Source organism: Bos javanicus, chromosome 5 (genome assembly GCF_032452875.1).
Source record: "Bos javanicus breed banteng chromosome 5, ARS-OSU_banteng_1.0, whole genome shotgun sequence".
NCBI classification, from domain to species: Eukaryota; Metazoa; Chordata; class Mammalia; order Artiodactyla; family Bovidae; genus Bos; species Bos javanicus.
In genome coordinates this window covers 50012593-50031048 of record NC_083872.1, presented here as the reverse complement: position 1 = coordinate 50031048, position 18456 = coordinate 50012593, and the positions used below count along the sequence as shown (strand labels likewise).

Here is an 18456-nt window from a genome sequence, read left to right as displayed (position 1 = left end):
ATAATTCTGGTGACCTGTTTAAGTCCATAGGTTCCTTCATTCATCAAGTATAGTATTCCTCACTGTCATGATTAATGCGCTTACGAAGTTTTTTGTTTTTTTTTTTTTAATCCAGCATTTTTAGTTGATTTCAGCAGGAAGGTTATCAAGGTGTTAGAGTCCACCCTCTGCTTTAAAAAAAAAAATTGACATTTTCAGAAACTTAAGTTGGAAGAAACTCTTTAAAGTGACAGCTTCTATTTCTGTGGGATTGCTTTTGAAAGTCTCTGAGCCCACCCTCTGACATTCTTCTCTCCTTTCTTTTGTCTTGAGTTTCATTTCTCTATAATTCATTCTTTTTTCACTGGTGACTTTTCTAAGTGTTTCCTTGCTTGTCCCAGTGGCAGGAAAAGCCCACGATAGAGCCCCAGCCATCTCTCTTCCCAAACCTCAGTCTCACCACTGTACCATCTGTCAGTTCTTACCTGTTCTTACCTCTTGGCTACAAAAGAGAAGCTTTGCTGAGAGCTCTGTATTTGAGATAACATTTTGATCTTGCTCACCTGATAGTGCTGGAGAGAAAAGCATTGCTTACAAAGAACAGATGTTCTTGCCTGCAGCCAGACTCTTCCTATAACTAAATTAACCCGAGTATTGATCTGTCTCTTTGATCACCCAGGTATTGCATTTTCTTCCCTCTGTCATGGTATCACTAAAGAGAGTAACCTTTGTTTCCAAAAGAGAGGCTGTCACAGAACAAAATCATCATCTGCAAGGGCAGGGGTAACAGATGTAGGAGAGAAAGTGTCAGGGACAGCAAGGTCCCAAAGGGATAGCGTGATATACTAGCACTTTGTATAAAATTACAAAAAATGGAAATATAAGACTTGATAGCACCAGGCAGTCAGAAAATCAGCTCTGTTGAATGTTCCTTCTCTTGCACAAAATTATAATAGCCACGTAGGAAAATGAAGTTATCACGTTCACCCTCATTGTTGTTATTGGTAGCAGTAGCATTCTACTAAGCCTCTGCAGAGCTTTAGAGGGCTGTGTGACCCTACATGAAAGGGGTGTGGTGCATCGCCATGCCCTGAGATCGATTTGCTCTGCAATGACTAGACTGAGATGTGTATAAATAGCTTATTGATTGACACTTGACTGTGAAATTTCTCTCATGGGAGTAGAAAGAAGTCAAAATAATGAAATTGCCCAGAATTACTAGTTGATGTAGTAAGATCACCAGTGAAGTATACTTCTGATATATATACTTCTGATTCATCCAGTCATTCGTTCATAATGTTTGTACCTTTGAACTAAATAAACAAAGTCTGATCATCTTGCTGCTAGTTGTTTCAAAAAAGAAAGAGGTAGTGAGCATAGATGGCATGATGATGAAATTATGATAAAATATGTACATATCTATTAAACAGTCTTAAATGGCCCTTGGCCAGTGATGACCAATGGCATTAAAGAACATGAATAGCTCTCTCTTCACTTTGACAGGTACATGAGTTGTATACTTTGTTATGCTATTATATTTCCATTTTTTCAGTAAAACAGTTTAAACGTATGGGTGTAGCACATAAGAATGTGCAGACTGCATATCATGACGCTCTTTTTAATCAATTGGCATGCCTTCATTCCTCCATGAATGTTTATTTGTGTCCCTTACACCACAGACATGTTTATTTCTGTCCCTCAGGGAGACCTGGGTAAAAAATTTGGTATCTGTCATCTCGCTCAAGCAGGATTTACTTTTTATGTGCAAGTTTAGAACAAAGTATAAAGTCAGTCGCCTTGAATAAAGAGTTCTGTTTCCTCCTCTATGACCAGACTTGTGGATATTTAATAAAACTGCTATTTATGTTAAAATATTTTAGGATGGAATAATGGAGTGTTAACATATGATCTAAAAGTTATTGTCAGTTGTTAAAACACTTAAAGTATTGTTTTAAAATTATTTTTACACCTACCTTGTTGAGAAGTATACCATGTACAGATTATAGTGTTTGATTCTTCCATATGAATTATTATTTACTTAAGCATCTACTTATCTACTAGCAAAGGATGGGACTTTTTTTCTCTTTATTTTAAATATATAGCAGAAATTCACCCCGGTCCTTCATAGAAGATAAATCCTAAGCTTTTTCAATATGTTTGTTGATTTTTATGTTCATGCTGTCCCAGAGAATGTTTGCATTTTTCAAGTGAGAAAGAAGCTTAGCTGACTATCCAGAGAGTTCATTTGTAGTTATTTCATATAACAGATATTGAAGCTATTGCATTAAACTTTGGGAAGAGATTAACTCTTTTAAATGAAAAGGTTTGTCACCAAGGGAAATAGAAAATAATAAGTTCCTGACAAAATATTTGACAGTTTTTAATCTATTATGTGTACCTATATTCTAAAGCATTTCTAAAGTAACAGCATACATGTTCAGTTTTTAACAAACGAGGCTGCTCACTGCAGAGAGTTCTCTAAGATAATACCACTTGTACTGACCCTTTTTAGTTCTGTTTCTTATTGATTAGAAGTTGACTCACCTGTTGTTGGTAGCAGGGATAAGGATGGGGTGATGGTGAGAGAGGAGAGGAAAGACCACGGAGCCACCAGTGCTGGGCTTTTTGCAGTAACCTGAATCACAAAAAGCAACTCTTGTAGTTGTTTTGAGTGGTTTGTCCTCGTATTTGCCTTCAATAGTTGTGGTCAGAATTAAAATAGAGCTGAAATTCCAATTCTAGGCCCAGAGTTTGATATCTCTTTTCAACTTTTGATTTTGAGATCACTGTAGATTCATATGCAGCTGTAAGAAACGCTACAGAGAGATGCCATACACCTCCCCACTCCCCGTTTCCCCCCAGTAGTAACGAACATCTTACGTCCCTGTTGCTCCTATCATGAGGACACTGACACACTCCATCCACTGTATCCACATTTCACCAGTTTTACATGACTCACCTGTGTTGTTTACTTAGTTCTACACAGTTTTATCACACAAGTAGATTTGTGTAACCGCAGTCAAAATCAAGAACAGTTGCATCATAGGGACCCCTTTGTGCTACCCTTTCCTAGCCAAAGCCATTTCCTTCCATGGCTTCCCGCCCACCCTAGCCTCTGGCGATCACTAATCTATCCTCCATCTCAGTTATTAGGTCATTTCAAGTATGTCATATGAATGGCCTTGTGCAACATGTAACTTTTTCTCACTCACCATTATTCCTTTCAGTACCTTTTGATCCTAGAAGACATTTTTGAATCTTAAGTAGGTATGCTTGTTTCACAAGCAATATCTAGAATTTGGTTTTGATACTAGAAAAAATGAAGTTGTCTTTACACTTGGTGATAAGATTTGATAGTGCCCAAAAAATACCTAAGGAAATTAAATGTATTCAAACAACATTTAATGTGGTGATATCTGTAAACTTGTTTTTAAAATTGGCAAATAAAGCATAAACTTTTGGTGTTCTGAAATAGTGACTCTTACATGTTATAAATAGTATTAACATGTTGCCTGGAAACTTCATCAATGTCAAAGTAATATTGGAGCTATTGCAGAGAACATTACAACCCAAGGAGAGATTTTATATATTACAAAGTTTTAAATATTTTTCTTAGACTGTCATGATCTCTCTAGTACAAGGCTGTAGAAATTAAGATCGAATTTTCAATTTTTCTTTGCCTGAGAAACTGATGACAGAAAGAGAATGCCTTTCTTTATCCCTTTTAACAGCATCATTTTCTCACTGTCTTGATTTGTTACCTTGTTCTGTCTGGTTATTAAAACGACCTTGTTTCTTTCTAAAGCCTCATATAGACCCTTCAGTTAGTGTATCACGCCTCCTGACAACCCTGCTGACACTGTTTTCTGGTGTGTTCTTTGTAGAATGTGAGCCAATAGAAGCGATAGCCAAGTTTGACTACGTTGGGCGGTCTGCCAGAGAATTGTCCTTCAAGAAGGGGGCTTCTCTCCTGCTGTACCACCGCGCGTCGGAGGACTGGTGGGAAGGAAGGCACAACGGGGTTGACGGGCTTGTGCCCCACCAGTACATCGTGGTGCAGGATATGTGAGTAGTGCCAGCTTCCGTCACCTGAGCGCTCCCAAGAGAAGACTCCAGCTGTTGTTCTTACATTGTTCTCACCTTGGTCTTGTGAGAAAAGAGAAGGGATTACAGAGCAAAAACTTCTGAGCTGGGCTCAGTTCTTCACCATGCTGATGGAAAATGAAAACCTGTTGGCCGGAAAGTACTGTTAGCGAGGACCCATGCTCTCCCAGCAGGTCTGGAGCAAGGACTAGTGAGAGATACCTTCTGAAGCTTTCAGGTTCTTAGAAAAGTACCCTGTGCAAAGGCTAGTTTTAGGAGCTGAAGTGGCACGGCTAATTCCTAAAACAGTGCTGCCTCTTCCCTTGGTGTCTGTTTTAATTCCAAATTCCCCAAAGAGAGGCTACTGACTTCAGGTCTAAAGAGAATCATCTCCAGGCTTCTTTTTTAATTTTGCTTATGAGAAAGCTCTACTTTCAAAAATACTTAAAGTGGTATCTTCCCATCTGGTCTTAATATTAAGTGAAAGAAACAAGATACAAAATAACATGTACAGTATAATCTTAATTTTGTGACTATGGTATTTCACAATGCAGCACCAATTTATGAACAGCTTTTCAAGGTAAAGAGAAAAATACCACATAAAATGGATACAGTGATTGATTCAGCCTAATTTTAAACTGTTAAAATGTCTCTCAGAATCCAAGAAATATTATGTGTGTGTGTGTTATGCAAACATATAGTCCTAAAGTACAGAAACATATAAATATATACAGTAAATACTATACATACATGTGGACATTCTTATAGATAGGTATGCCAGGCAGAGGAGAAAAGCTGAGAAAGACATTTTCTAGAATTCAAACAGTGGTTGTCTCTCGATGTTATATTATGGATGATTTGTCATCTGAATTTTCCAATTTACCTGCCATGAAATGATGCTATATTTCTAGTGAAAAGAAACAAGTTATGTTAGTAAGAGAAAGATTTACATACAGAAATGCCATCACTTATTCTTTTGTCCCCATTCATCAAGCAAAAGACCCTCACTCTTGATTCTTACTATCTCAGGGATGATACATTTTCAGACACTCTGAGCCAGAAAGCTGACAGCGAGGCCAGCAGTGGGCCAGTAACTGAAGACAAGTCTTCATCCAAGGACATGAACTCCCCAACAGACCGACATCCTGATGGCTATTTAGCCAGGTAGGTGGACTCCCAAGCCTCCACTTCTCCAGGGGTTCTGAGGAGCTGTGGCATCCACAGCCTTGCAGAATTACCTAGTGTGACAACCTCTGCTATTCTCTCTGTCTAGACAAAGAAAAAGGGGAGAGCCACCCCCTCCAGCAAGGCGTCCTGGCAGGACCAGTGATGGCCATTGCCCCCTCCATCCCCCACATGGTCTTTCCAACTCCTCAATTGACCTGGGGTCCCCAAGCTTGGGCAGTCATCCCCGGGGCCTGCTGCAGAACCGTGGCCTCAACAACGACAGTCCTGAGAGGAGGCGTCGGCCAGGCCATGGCAGCCTGACCAACATCAGCCGCCATGACTCCCTCAAGAAGATTGACAGCCCTCCTATTAGAAGGTCCACATCATCAGGGCAATACTCAGGCTTCAACGACCACAAGCCGCTGGACCCAGAAACAATCGCTCAGGTAGGCTGCTTTGAAGAGAATATTGCATGCTAAGTACCAGGGTATGATGAAGGTGGCATTACAGGAGTTACTTTCTAGAGCCATATCTTTTGTATAGAACCAACTAAAGAAAACAGGAATTAGCTCATTCTTTGAGGCCATTTGTTCATCCTAAAGGAAATAAGTCCTAAATATTCATTAGAAGGACTGATGCTGAAGCTGAAACTCCAATACTTTGGCCACCTCGTGTGAAGAGCTGACTTATTTGAAACGACCCTAATGCTGGGAAAGATTGAGGGCAGGAGGAGAAGGGGACGACAGAGGATGAGATGGTTGGATGGTATCACCGACTCAATGGACATGGGTTTGGGTGAACTCTGGGAGTTGGTGATGGACAGGGAGGCCTGGCATGCTTCGGTTCATGGGGTTGCAAAGAGTCAGACACAACTGAGCAACTGAACTGAACTGAGGCCATTTGTTACAAGAAGGGCCCAGATATTGGGTTGGCCAAAAAGTTCATTGTAGTTTTTCCATAATATCAGAATGAGGTTTTTGGCCAGCTCAAGGTATCATAGTGATTTAAACAGAGACATGGCAGAAATGTAAGACCGAGGACAGTCAAACCCATCACTCCTAAATGGCCAGAAAGATTCAGAAAAAAAGAATGAGGAAAGACTAGCCCTCCCAGATCTTGAACGTATGCTTGAGCTAGTAAAACAGACAAATCAAGGGAACAGAATCAAGAACCCTGAAACAGAGCATTTTTAGTGTATGATGAAGGTGACACTTTCAATTTAGGAAATGAAGGATTAGTCAGTAAAGGAAGTGAAAAATAATGGTTGGCTGTTTGAAGAACAACAAGTCCAGCTACTGTGTCACTCCTGAATGCACATGTATCTTCACTTCCCAAAAATGACTGCAGAGAAGGGCTTTGTAGTTTTTTTTCTAATGATTACAATTGACAAAGTATAAGTAAAATAATATTAACGAATTTTTCCATCATTCTACCATTTTTTTCCTCTGGCTCTTTTTAAAGCACAAGCCATCAGAAAATATACGTATGACAGAAAAACAAACAAAAAACTGAATCACTATCCTGTACATCTGAAACTAACACAATATTGTAAATCAAGTATTCTTCAATGAAAAAAAAGAAAAGAAAATGTATGTATGGCCAGTGAAAAAGGAGGTGAAATAGATTCAGGGTTCGCCATTTTAGTAATCTTAAAGTGCCTTCTAGCTACCACTGAAGCTTAAAAAAGTGAGTGAGAAATTAATGAAACAAACATGGGGAAGTATTAAAGATGGGTCATTTTTAACAAAGAACACTCCAGGAAAGCTGCATTTTGATATGACAAATTTCCAAGCTATTTTCAATTGTCCTAACTAAAAAAGAATTTTGGAAAGCAATTAGATTACATGGAGAGTTTAATGTGTTTTTACAAAATTAATCCAATTTTAAGTGCACAATAATTTTTCAGCAAAAATCAAAAAGGCTTTTGACCTTTTTGGGTTTTTGTCTATTTTAAAGGCAATGCAGAGTCATTTGAGGTGTATTTAAAACCAGTGATATTTGACTATAATTGAATTTAATGATTTGAAAAATCCATAACATCATTGCTTATAAAAAGCATACTAAACACTATTTAGGTTAGAGAGACATGGAATTAGGAGATTAGTAGTGGAAAGGCATAATAAGGTCTACTTTAACCCTTTTGCTTCTAGAACCAGGAAATCTTTTAACTGTAAATCATAAAAACAAAAACTCAACAGATAAACCAGGCTCTGCATGTTTTCTCTGGGGCTAATACTTGTAAAAAACAAATCCATATATTTAGCACCAAATGGAAATCACATATGAAAATAATCACTTGTAAAGTGATGTCATCCTCACAAAATGGCTTCCAGCTGTATCCTTTATTTATCTTTCCATCTCTCATCTTCAGATTTTCCCATGAGGATAAGTGAGCCTGCCATCATGGTATTCATACCAAAAACATGCAAATTCTTTCAGCAAATAAGTGGAACCCCTGATAGAGCTTTTTTAAAAATGCGACTTATCCTTATGTGATCACTGGATCTTTGTTTATTCATTTAGCAAGTCTTTATTGAGCACTTACTGTATGGCAGCTCCCATGATAAACGTTATAGACAGAGTTAAATCAGTGGTCAGTCGCTGCATGAAGGTACTTGTAAATCAGTGAGGGAGGTGGGTGTGGAAATCAATTCCTGCTCTCCAGAGCCACAAGCTAATGCTCAAGGTGAGTGGAAGTCCTAAAAATGTAGAGAAGAGGCATTTCAGTCACACTAGTGCAATGGCCCTCTACCTACCTCACACAATACTCGTGTGTGTGTGTGAATGAACAATGTACAACAGATCCTCTTAACTTTTTTTTTTTTTTGGAATTTAGTTGCTTTACAGTGTTGTGTTAGTTTCTGCCATATAGCAAAGTGAATTAGCTGCACATATACAGAAATCCCCTCTTTGTCACCAGTGAGCATTGAGTAGAGCTCCCTGTGCTACACAGTAGGTTCTCACCTTCACCTTTTCTAAGTGTTCAGTTCAGTTCAGTCACTCAGTCATGTCCGACTCTTTGCGACCCCATGAATTGCAGCACGCCAGGCCTCCCTGTCCATCACCAATTCCCGGAGTTCACTCAGACTCACGTCCATCGAGTCGGTGATGCCATCCAGCCTTTCTAAGTGTACAGGTCAGTAAACTATTCACATTGCTGCATAACAGATCTCCAGAACTTTTTCATCCTGCAAAACTGAAACTCTGTACCCATTTGAGAACAATGCCTATCTTCCCCTCCCACCCGCCCAGGTCCTAGCCACGACTATTCTACTTTTTCCTTCTATGAATTTAACTACCTCATATAAGTGGAATCATGCAGTGTTTGTCTTTTTGTGACTGGCTTATTCCATTTATATGGAATATAAAAAACATATAAAGCCCTAAATACAATAAAAAGGAAAAATAGAAATAGTAAAACAAATGTATTTCAGTTAATGATTAACTAAACTAGAAGATGGGCTTCCCAGGTGGTACTGGTGGTAGAGAACCCACCTGCAAATGCAAAAGATATGAGAGATACAGATTCAGTCCCTGGGTCATGAAGATCCCCTGGAGGAAGGCACGGCAACCCAGTCCAGTATTCTTGCCTGGAGAATCCCATGGACAGAGGAGCCTGGAGGGCTACAATCCATAGGGTCAGACACAACTGAAGCGACTTTAGCACACATGCACACTAGAAGACAAATGAAATAGTGAGATGCTTTCACTTACATGTAGACTTACCATAAATACAATTAAAAATGAATATTGAGGGGCTTCCTTGGTGGCTCAGTAGTAAAGAATCTGCCTGCCAGTGCAGAAGACGTGGGTTTGATCCCTGATCCAAGAAGATCCCACATGCTGTGGAACAACTAAGCCTGTGCACCACTACTATTGAACCACTGCTCCAGAGCCCACACGCTGCAGTTAGTGAGCCATGTGCTACAACTGTTGAAGCCTGCATGCTCTAGAGCCTGTGCCCCATGACACGAGAAGCCACTGCAATGAGAAGCTGGCACACCACAAATAGAGAAAAGCTCAAGGAGCAATGAAGACCCAGAACAGCCATATGTAATAAATGAATTTAAAAAATTTTTAATGTACATTGAAATGAGTAGTAACTAGTCTCAACTCAGTTTCCATAATGGTGTTCCCATGAGTGATATGATTTTTTAAAGTGGTGGACCACCCTCTGTCAGACATGCTAAGTCGCTTCAGTTGTATCCCAACTCTTTGCGACCCTATGGAACGTAGCCTGCCAATCGCCTCTGTCCATGGGTTTCTCCAGCAAGAATACTGAAGTGGGTTACCATGCTCTCCTCCAGGGGATCTTCCCTACCCAGGGATTGAACGTGTGACTCTTTCGTCTACTGTATTGGCAGGCAGGTTCTTTACTACTAGTGGTCATACAGTTCTAACCAAAGCAGAGTAAAATTTACATGATGGTTTCATTCTTAGAAAACTCAACACTATATAAATATATATGTGTATATATATATAAGAAAAGAGTTAAGATATGTAAGATAGATAAGAAAGAGTTAAGTTCTAGACTCAGATTATTATAAAAAAAATTTCACCTACATAAATGTCTGGAGGATATTAAAAAGTTGAACAAGATCTGGGGCAATTCATTGCATGTAAATTATCTAAGACATCCAATATCTCTGCTCACAAAATGCTATCCAGTTATTTGGACATTTAAAAATACACAACAGACCATATTACAGAAATGCTCTCTATGGAGCAGTACCACTACTATTGAGACCTACTGAACAGAAGCATCAGGGAAGGCTTGAAGTGAATTTTGAAGAACTGATAGAAGTTAGCCAAGTATATAAGAAGTGCTCAAAAATTATTTGTTGAATGAATGGAAAAAATCTGATTTTTCATGCCTATTCACTTTTCTTAAGAAATTGCTGGTCTAAATTTAAGCCACCTTTTACCATAGACTGAGATAGAATTCTATATAAGATGTCAGCATGTAAGGTCAAAACCACCAGAAGACTGCCAAGTGCCTCAGAATGGCCAGTGCTTGCTCTGTGGCTCCATGAGCTATTGGAGCCATTTCATCTGTCTCCTGCACCTTCAGAGTCACAGTAGTTATGTGAAATAGCATTGAGTTTATACACATTACACATTGCTGTTAAAACAGTCATGCTTTTTGCTAGTCTGCTTCCTTTGAAGTATGTGAGTTTCTGTGAGGCTTAAAATGAAGAAAGTAGGGAAAACCACTAGACCATTCAGATATGACCTAAATCAAATCCCTTATGATTGTACAGTGGATGTGACAGATTAAAGGGATTAGACCTAGTAGACAGAGTGCCTGAAGAAGTATGGATGGAGGCTCGTAACGTTGTACAGAAGGCAGTGACCAAAACCATCACCAAGAAAAAGAAATGCAAGAAGGCAAAGTGGTTGCCTGAGGAGACTTTACAAATAGCTGAGGAAAGAAGAGAAGTGTAAGGCAAAGGAGAGAGGGAAAGATATACCCAACTGAATGCAGAGTTCCAGAGACTAGCAAGGAGAGATAAGAAAGCCTTCTTAAATGAACAATGCAAAGAAATAGAGGAAAACAATAGAATGGGAAAGAAAGACTAGAGATCAAGAAAATTGGAGATAAAGGAAACATTCGTGCAAAGATGGGCACAATAAAGGACAGAAATGGTAAGGACCTAACAGAAACAGAAAAGATTAAGAAAAGGTGGCAAGAATACATAGAAGAACGGTACAAAAAAAGATCTTTACAACCCGGATAATCATGATGGTGTGGTCACTCACCTAAAGCCCAACATCCTGAAGTCAAGTGGGACTTAGAAAGCATTACTACAAATAAAGATAGTGGAGGTTATGGAATGCCAGCTAAGCTATTTCAAATACTAAAAGATGATGCTGTTAAAGTGTTGCACTCAATATGCCAGCAAATTTGGAAAACTCAGCAGTGGCCGCAAGACTGGAAAAGGTCAGTTTTCATTCCAATTCCAAAGAAGGGCAAGGCCAAAGAATATCCACACTACTATACACTTACGCTCATTTCACATTCTAGCAAGGTAATGCTCAAAATCCTTCAAGGTGGATTTCAGCAGTATGTGAACTGAAAAATTCCACATGTACAAGCTAGATTTGGAAAAGCCAGAGGAACCAAAGATCAAATTGCCAATATTTCTTGGATCATGTAGAAAGCAAGGACATTCCAGAAAAAAACATTTATTTCTGCTTCATTGACTACACTTTTATGTGGATCACAACAAACTGTGGAAAATTCTTAAAGAGATGGAAATACCAGACCACCTGACCTGCCTCCTGAGAAACGTGTATGCAGGTCAAGAACCAACAGTTAAAACTGGATATGGAACAACAGACTAGTTTAAAATTGGGAAAGGAGACAACAAAGCTGTATTTTGTCACCCTGCTTATTTAACTTATATGCAGAGTACATCATGCGAAATGCTGGGCTGGATGATTCACAGGTTGGAATCAAGATTGCCAGGAGAAATATCAACAACCTCAGATATGCATATGATATCACTCTATGGCAGAGAGTGAAGAGGAACTAAAGAGCCCCTTGATAAGGGTGAAAGAGGAGAGTGAAAATGCTGGCTTAAAACTCAGCATTCAGAAAACTAAGATCATGGCATCTGGTTCCATCACTTCATGCAAATAGATGGGGAAACAATGGAAACAATGACAGACTTTATTTTCTTGGGTTCCAAAATGACTACAGACAATGATTGCAGCCATGAAATTAAAAGATGCTCGCTCCTTGGAAGGAAAGCTATGACAAGCCTAGATAGCATATTAAAAAGCAGAGACATTACTTTGCCAGCAAAGGTCCGTATAATCAAAGCTATGGTTTTTCCAGCGATCATGTATGGATAGTGGAGGACAGAGGAGCCTGTCATGCTACAGTCCATGAGGTTCCATAGAGCCAGACACAACTTAGCAACTGAACAACAACAATATGGGTTCTGTACATTACCATTAATTATCAACTTCATCTGTCTCTCTGATTACTTTTTTCCAGTTAATTATTGAGTTATTGACACACAATACTGTACATAAGTTTAAAGTGTATAGCATACTGATTTGACTTACACACATTATAAAATGATTAACACAGAGGGTTTAGTGAACATCCATCATCTCATAGAGATGTAAAATTAAAGAAACAGAAGAAAAAAACATGTTTCCTTATGATGAGAACCATTAGGATTTACCCTCTTAACCACTGTCATATATAACCTACAACAGTATCAATTATGTTTATCATGTTGTACATTCACCCATAGTACTTATTCATCTTATAACTGGAAGTTCATTTCTTTCAACTGCCTTCATCCAGTTGCCCCATCCCCCCTGCCTCTGGAAACCACAAATCTGCTTCCTTTCTCTATGAGTTTGTTTTTGAAGTATACTTGACCTGCAACGCTAATTCCTATAACACAATCTGTGCTGATGTTCTCAGTCATGGCTGACTTTTTGCGACCCCGTGGACTGCAGCCTGCCAGGTTCCTCTGTCCATGGAATTTTCCAGGCAAGAATACTGGATGGGCTGCCATTTCCTTCTCCAGGGATAACATGATCTAGTGATTCCACATTTCTGTACATTTCAAAATGATTGCCATGATAAGTCTGGGTTACCATCTGTCATTTGTTTTTCAACAGGATATCGAAGAGACGATGAACACTGCTTTGAATGAACTCCGAGAACTGGAGAGACAGAGTACAGCAAAGCATGCCCCCGACGTGGTGCTGGATACCTTAGAACAAGTGAAAAACTCTCCCACCCCTGCCACCTCCACGGAATCGCTCAGCCCTTTGCACAGCGTTGCTCTCAGGAGCTCAGAGCCTCAGATTCGCCGGAGCACTAGCTCCTCCAGTGACACGTTGAGTACTTTCAAGCCTGCAGTGGCACCCAGAATGGGCGTGCAGCTGAAGCCCCCAGCCCTTCGGCCGAAACCTGCTGTTCTTCCAAAAACAAACCCGACCGTGGGGCCCGCCCCGCCTTCCCAAGGTCCAGCAGACAAGTCCTGCACAATGTAACACCCACCTGAGCATGGTCATCTGGGGTGATGATTAAAAAGAGAAGACGGATTAGTGACAAAAGTCATAGATCCATAACTTGCGTTAGTCGTGTGCTTATAACTGGAGATCTTTTGGCTTTTCTATGTTCTCGAATGTAATGTCTGAGATTAGCTAAATAACACGGGCATTTGTATTTTGTAATTTTTTTTAAATAACTGGACATATGCCATTTTAAAGACAATAGAAACACTTAGACTTACTTGAAAATCCAATGCTGCACCGTTTGTAATGAACACAGCACCGCTCTGCCCTGCACATTGCACAGCGCTTCAGGCTTAGTGTAGCCCGGTGAGTCAGAAACGCCGGCATCTCAAGGCAGGAGAATCTCAGTGCCAGGCCCTGGAGTGTAACCAGTGTTGGTCAGTGGCACTTGGGGTGATACTGAAAGGTGACAATGGTATTGTTTAGTAGCTGACAGTGAGTACCTCTGATCTCATGAAGCAGGGCTGAGACCAGCCCAGGCTGCATACTTGCTGTTGTCACAGTGGGCTGTTCCCAGTGGGATTTGCAGCACACTGCCCAAATGAGTAGGATTGTCTTTTTCCTAACAGTCGTTTCCCTGGGCCCAGGTCAAATCTTAGCAAGGGGTGCTAGAACCTCTGCAGTTACTGCACCAACTAAATCTGGGAAAGGAGAGGGGGACAGTCCTCCAGAGCTCCTGCTGGACTCTTCCCCTGGGCCTGATCAGGCCCCGGGAGGGTTTCCAAGTCCATCCGCTGCATTCAGCACAGACCAGAACAGTCTAATTTTCAAGACTTTCTGGTTACCCTATTCTGTCCACTCCTTCAGAGATCTGTTGTTGCCTAGAAAATAACTTCCAGCTCCCGTGAAGCCCTGTGTTTTCCTCTTCAGCAATGGAGAAAGTGCTTGGTTCACCTGGCCTTCTCTTCCCCTGACTAGAGGATCTGGGTTCCCCTAAACATGCTGCAGAGGCCTCTTGATCCTAAATTGAATCCCCAGCTTCCCTTGCCAGCTGTCTCTTCGAGCTGTGGTCTGGTAAGAGCCAGACCAACGCGGGAAGACGACCCCATGGTTCCAGCATGATCTCCTCCCAGTTGTTCAGCCTGGAACCAGGGCTTGCTTTGTTTTTTCCCAACTGGTCTCTACATCACTCACATAGTCAGCTCCAGTCCATCGGGATCCCCTTTCTCTGACATCCTCACCCATAGTCTTTCTTTAGCCCATATTTATGCTCGGTTTCCCCTCTATCTTAAAAAGAATACCTTGAACTCTGTTTTTTTTCTAAGGTACAGATCACCGCTGTTCTATCAGCAGCCACTTATGCCATCTGTAAGCATTGTATCTACTCTGTCACTGAACTTACTGATGAAGAGGGTTGGTTTGTTTGCTTTTGGGGTTCCCCCCCCTAAAAATGGATAGCCAGAACTAATCCCTCTGGAACACTTTGATTTCAAACTGGCAGCCAATCGCATGCCCACCTAAGAGTTACAGTATGGACTTTGATTTCTCAGCTCAATGGGGAATGCATCAGTGTGGAAAAAAATGGGGATCTGTACTAAAATCAAGATCGTTACTTTGATCTCTACCTCAGTTTGCCAGTCTGATCATTCTAATGCAAAGAGAGGTTTCATTTATGAGGTATTGTTACCTTTGAAAATCACACTGCTGGTTGCTTGACTGCAGCCTGATTTCACAAATGGACTAAATAGTGAAAAAAATTACTTCAGGTATTTCCAGGTATTGTAAACCTCTGAATTTTTGCAACCATCCTTTTTACCCATTTTGATAAAGAGGCCCAGCCCAGCATCTTGTGCAACCCTCCCAACCTTTTCCTTGAGCTTTATTAGTCTTTCAGCACCTTTGGAAACCATGGAAACCCAGCCAGGACTGAGCTCTGAGTAGCACCAAGCCTTCTGGACAATCTTCCCAAATGTCGGGAACATTGAAACTTTTAAGAATAATCTCCCAGTTCTTTCTCGATTCCACTTTGGTCTCTCAATTCTCTGTTGTCCAATAGGGAAGCAGAAACAGAGAAAGGGGTGGAAGTAATGGTGGAGGAAACTTTAAATCTTTTAGAAATTAAAATAAAGAAGGTTCTTATAAAGCCACTTACTTATTTGATGGAAGAGGCATCAAAAGAGAAGAGGTGTTTTGAACTTACTCATTTGGGGAGGGTGCTTGTACAAGCTTTAAGTGTTCCAGATCTTACTCGTGCAATGCCATTTCTTCAGAGTTCTCCCTGGTAACCTTCCCCAGTGTCTCGTCCCTTTGGTGTTGACACCTGTGATGGGATGAGGACTGCCTTTCCACCCTCCACATCAGGACTCTGCTGCCTTGGAAGGCAGAGGACACGCTGCTCCAGACCTCAGAGCCTCAGAGGCTGTGCCTTCTTCCAGGAAACAGCTCCTAACCCTCTCCCATCACTCCCTTTCTTTACCTGTCTCTGTCTTCGCTATTACTCTGTTGTCACCTGAGGCTTTTTTTCCCCTTCAATTCCCAGGAAAGGATGTGACCTCAGAGTGAGTAAGGACTCAATAAGGACTCACTTATCCTTACTTTGTTTAGTAAAAGTCTAAGATTCCAAGGATAAGACAAGGTGGCCCCTTCACAAAGGATCAAAAAAAAACACCCAATGAGTTCCTTCGAGGGTTTACCTGCAAGTGGTCCTCTTGACAGCCAAAGTGTAGCCCTCAAGGAATGGGAAGAGAAGAAAGAAAATAAGTTCCTAAAAGATTATACCCCGGTTTTAAGAATCTTATCATAGATCCTCATGTGCAGTTTGGGAAGTGAGTCATTTTGGTGATGGGTAAATGATAGTTCTACAAAGATTACCTGACTCCACTTACACAAGAATATGTATTCACAGCTGATATAACTGAATGTTCACATTCCATCCATAGAACTCACTTAAGTAGATTTACCAAATTGGCCTTTGGGTTTGGGTGAGGATGCTTGCAGTGAATCATTAGCATAGAGTGAACTGTTCTTAAAACATATTTTCTGATGAGTGTTCTGAAAATTATTTCAGTTTGTTGAATGGCCCTTTGTAGAGCTCCATGTTCAAGTTGGGCATAAATGCCATTGTTTAACAATTTTGCACGTTTTCACACAATGTAATCTTTTGATGCCCCTTGAGCAATCCATAGAATAATGTATAGCAGGGTCCCACTTAATCTACTGAAATGAATATAAGCAGTGATCAATGGATATAGAGCACCAAGGGTCAAATTGTATGAGTTTTCTGTCTTTGTTCTTTTGCCATTCCCAAAAATGGGTTCATAATTTAAGAAAAAGGAAATTAAAAAAAAAACCAGGGACATGGAGGCCTCCTTAGTATTTGGGAATGAGACATAGCCTCTAGGGTCTATAAACTAAAGAAACTTTAGTTTGGTAATTACAGTCTCTGAAATCCAAAGTTTAAGAGCCTATGGTTCTGTTGGGTTTGGAAGACTTCAGATTTGGGATGTCATTCCTGACCACAGTAATGAGAGGCCATGAATGCAGGAAGTGCGCTGGGGGCTGAGTCTCGGCTCTGAGTTACTTCCCATGGAGACTTGGAACTGTGGGGCAGCTTAGAAGTGGAGACTCTTCCCACAGAGCTCCCTAATGGAGGCTAGCACCTGAACTAAAAGCCAACCTCCAGCTGGGCTGGGGTGTCAGGCATGGAGCAGGGTGACTCTGGCACAGCTTTGTTCAAATCAATAAAACAAACTGGAAATTGAGCTTTCACTTACCCACCCTAGTATACTTTCTTTTAAAAAAAAAAAAAGAGTCTGTATTATAATCAAAATGGTACCTGTATCTTAAAATTACGTAGGGAATTTTGTATGTTTAAATAATTGTACTGGGTTCCATAATGCTTATCTTAGAAACTGTTTAGTAAAAGAAAATATATAAACCGTGCATTTGTGAATGCCCCCCTTTAGAACATTCTTCCAAGTTCAGTGTATAGTGTGATGGTTATTATAGACGTTTAAAGTATAGTAAGTGGCTGTGTGACAGGAGAGACTGCTATTTACCTACTGACTTAAGAGTTAACTCCTGCCCACGTAATTAAATCAGTATTGTCCTTTCCTGTTGGTTTGATCAGTTGCAGTACTGGTGGCTTCCTGCTTGTGACTGTTACCTAATCGTGTCAATGTACATCTGTAGTATGTACATGTGAAAGTGCCTTTCTATCTTAGAGGAGTCTTAGCCTTGCTCTTTACTGTTGCCCCACACACTTCTCCCCGACACCCAGTTCCTCGCCCACTTGAGTGTTTTGAAACTTAACTCCACTCTCTCCCAGCTTCCTTTCTATGCCTCGGTGCTCAGTATTGTCCAGTCTTGCATCCTCGTCCGTCATGGTCAGGTCATGGTCATCAGACATCGTTTTCCCCTTAGCCGTGACTGTGCCTTTCCCTCCCTGCAGTCACTCTCTGGGTCCCCGACACCTCTCCCGCTCACGAGCTGCTGATGGCCATCCTGTCCTCCTCGGCTCTGTACTGCCTCTTACCATGACATTTCCTTGTCTCTGAGGTGAAAGTAAAGGGGGATGCTTTTCTAGTTCTGGAAGGGAAAACAAATGTTTTGTTAATCTGTTGTGACAATGCACTTTTCTGTATAGTACTGTACATTTTCGCATGTACCATTCCAGGCTTCGGTATCCAGTCAGGTCTGTTCTCCACGGTGTACCTTTATAATAAATAAGATAGTGCTGGCTGCCTTTGTCTGCTTCCAGTCGGGTCTGATTCTCTGCACTTTTCCATTTCTTTTTTTCTTGTCACTATTAACCCTTTAGAGAGCTGAGTTGCCTTGAATTGTTAAATCACGTGAAACTACCTTTCTTTTTAATGTTTTTCACCTCACTTTCATTTTTGTTTGTGAATTTGAAAATGGCGCCTCATTCACAGGGCTTTGTCTGTGAAGCCAGGGTTTTTTAGAATAGTTTGGAGACCCCTGTGTAGTGAGAGAACAGGTCAGGAGGATCTTAAGCGGCTGAGAAAGCAGTCCTAAACATTCTAGATTGAATTTTCTCCTTTAGAAGGAAGTTTTGACATGGTCAATCTTGTCAAGCTGACTTTGGGATTCATTTGAATATGCAGAAATGCAATCCTCAGGTTTAGACTATGTTTAGAGTTCCCCCACGTATAGATATTTTACCTTCAGTCTTACCTTTTTTTTGCCCCGAATTCTTGAGGACTACCAATACATAATATAGCT

The 18456-nt window shown here is 40.7% G+C and overlaps 1 protein-coding gene across 2 annotated transcripts in view; it reads left to right on the top strand.

Moving 5' to 3' along the window:
* The window catches only part of SRGAP1 (SLIT-ROBO Rho GTPase activating protein 1), a 312644-nt gene extending 294689 nt beyond the window's left edge, over positions 1–17955 (top strand). For both annotated transcript variants that reach the window (XM_061416606.1, XM_061416605.1), the window contains exons 19-22: positions 3864–4044; positions 5092–5226; positions 5336–5675; positions 12874–17955. In XM_061416606.1, coding sequence (XP_061272590.1) covers positions 3864–4044; positions 5092–5226; positions 5336–5675; positions 12874–13251 — 1034 coding nt within the window. In that variant the 3' untranslated portion in view covers positions 13252–17955. The remainder of the gene's footprint in view (positions 1–3863; positions 4045–5091; positions 5227–5335; positions 5676–12873) is intronic.
* Positions 17956–18456: the final 501 nt, after the last annotated feature.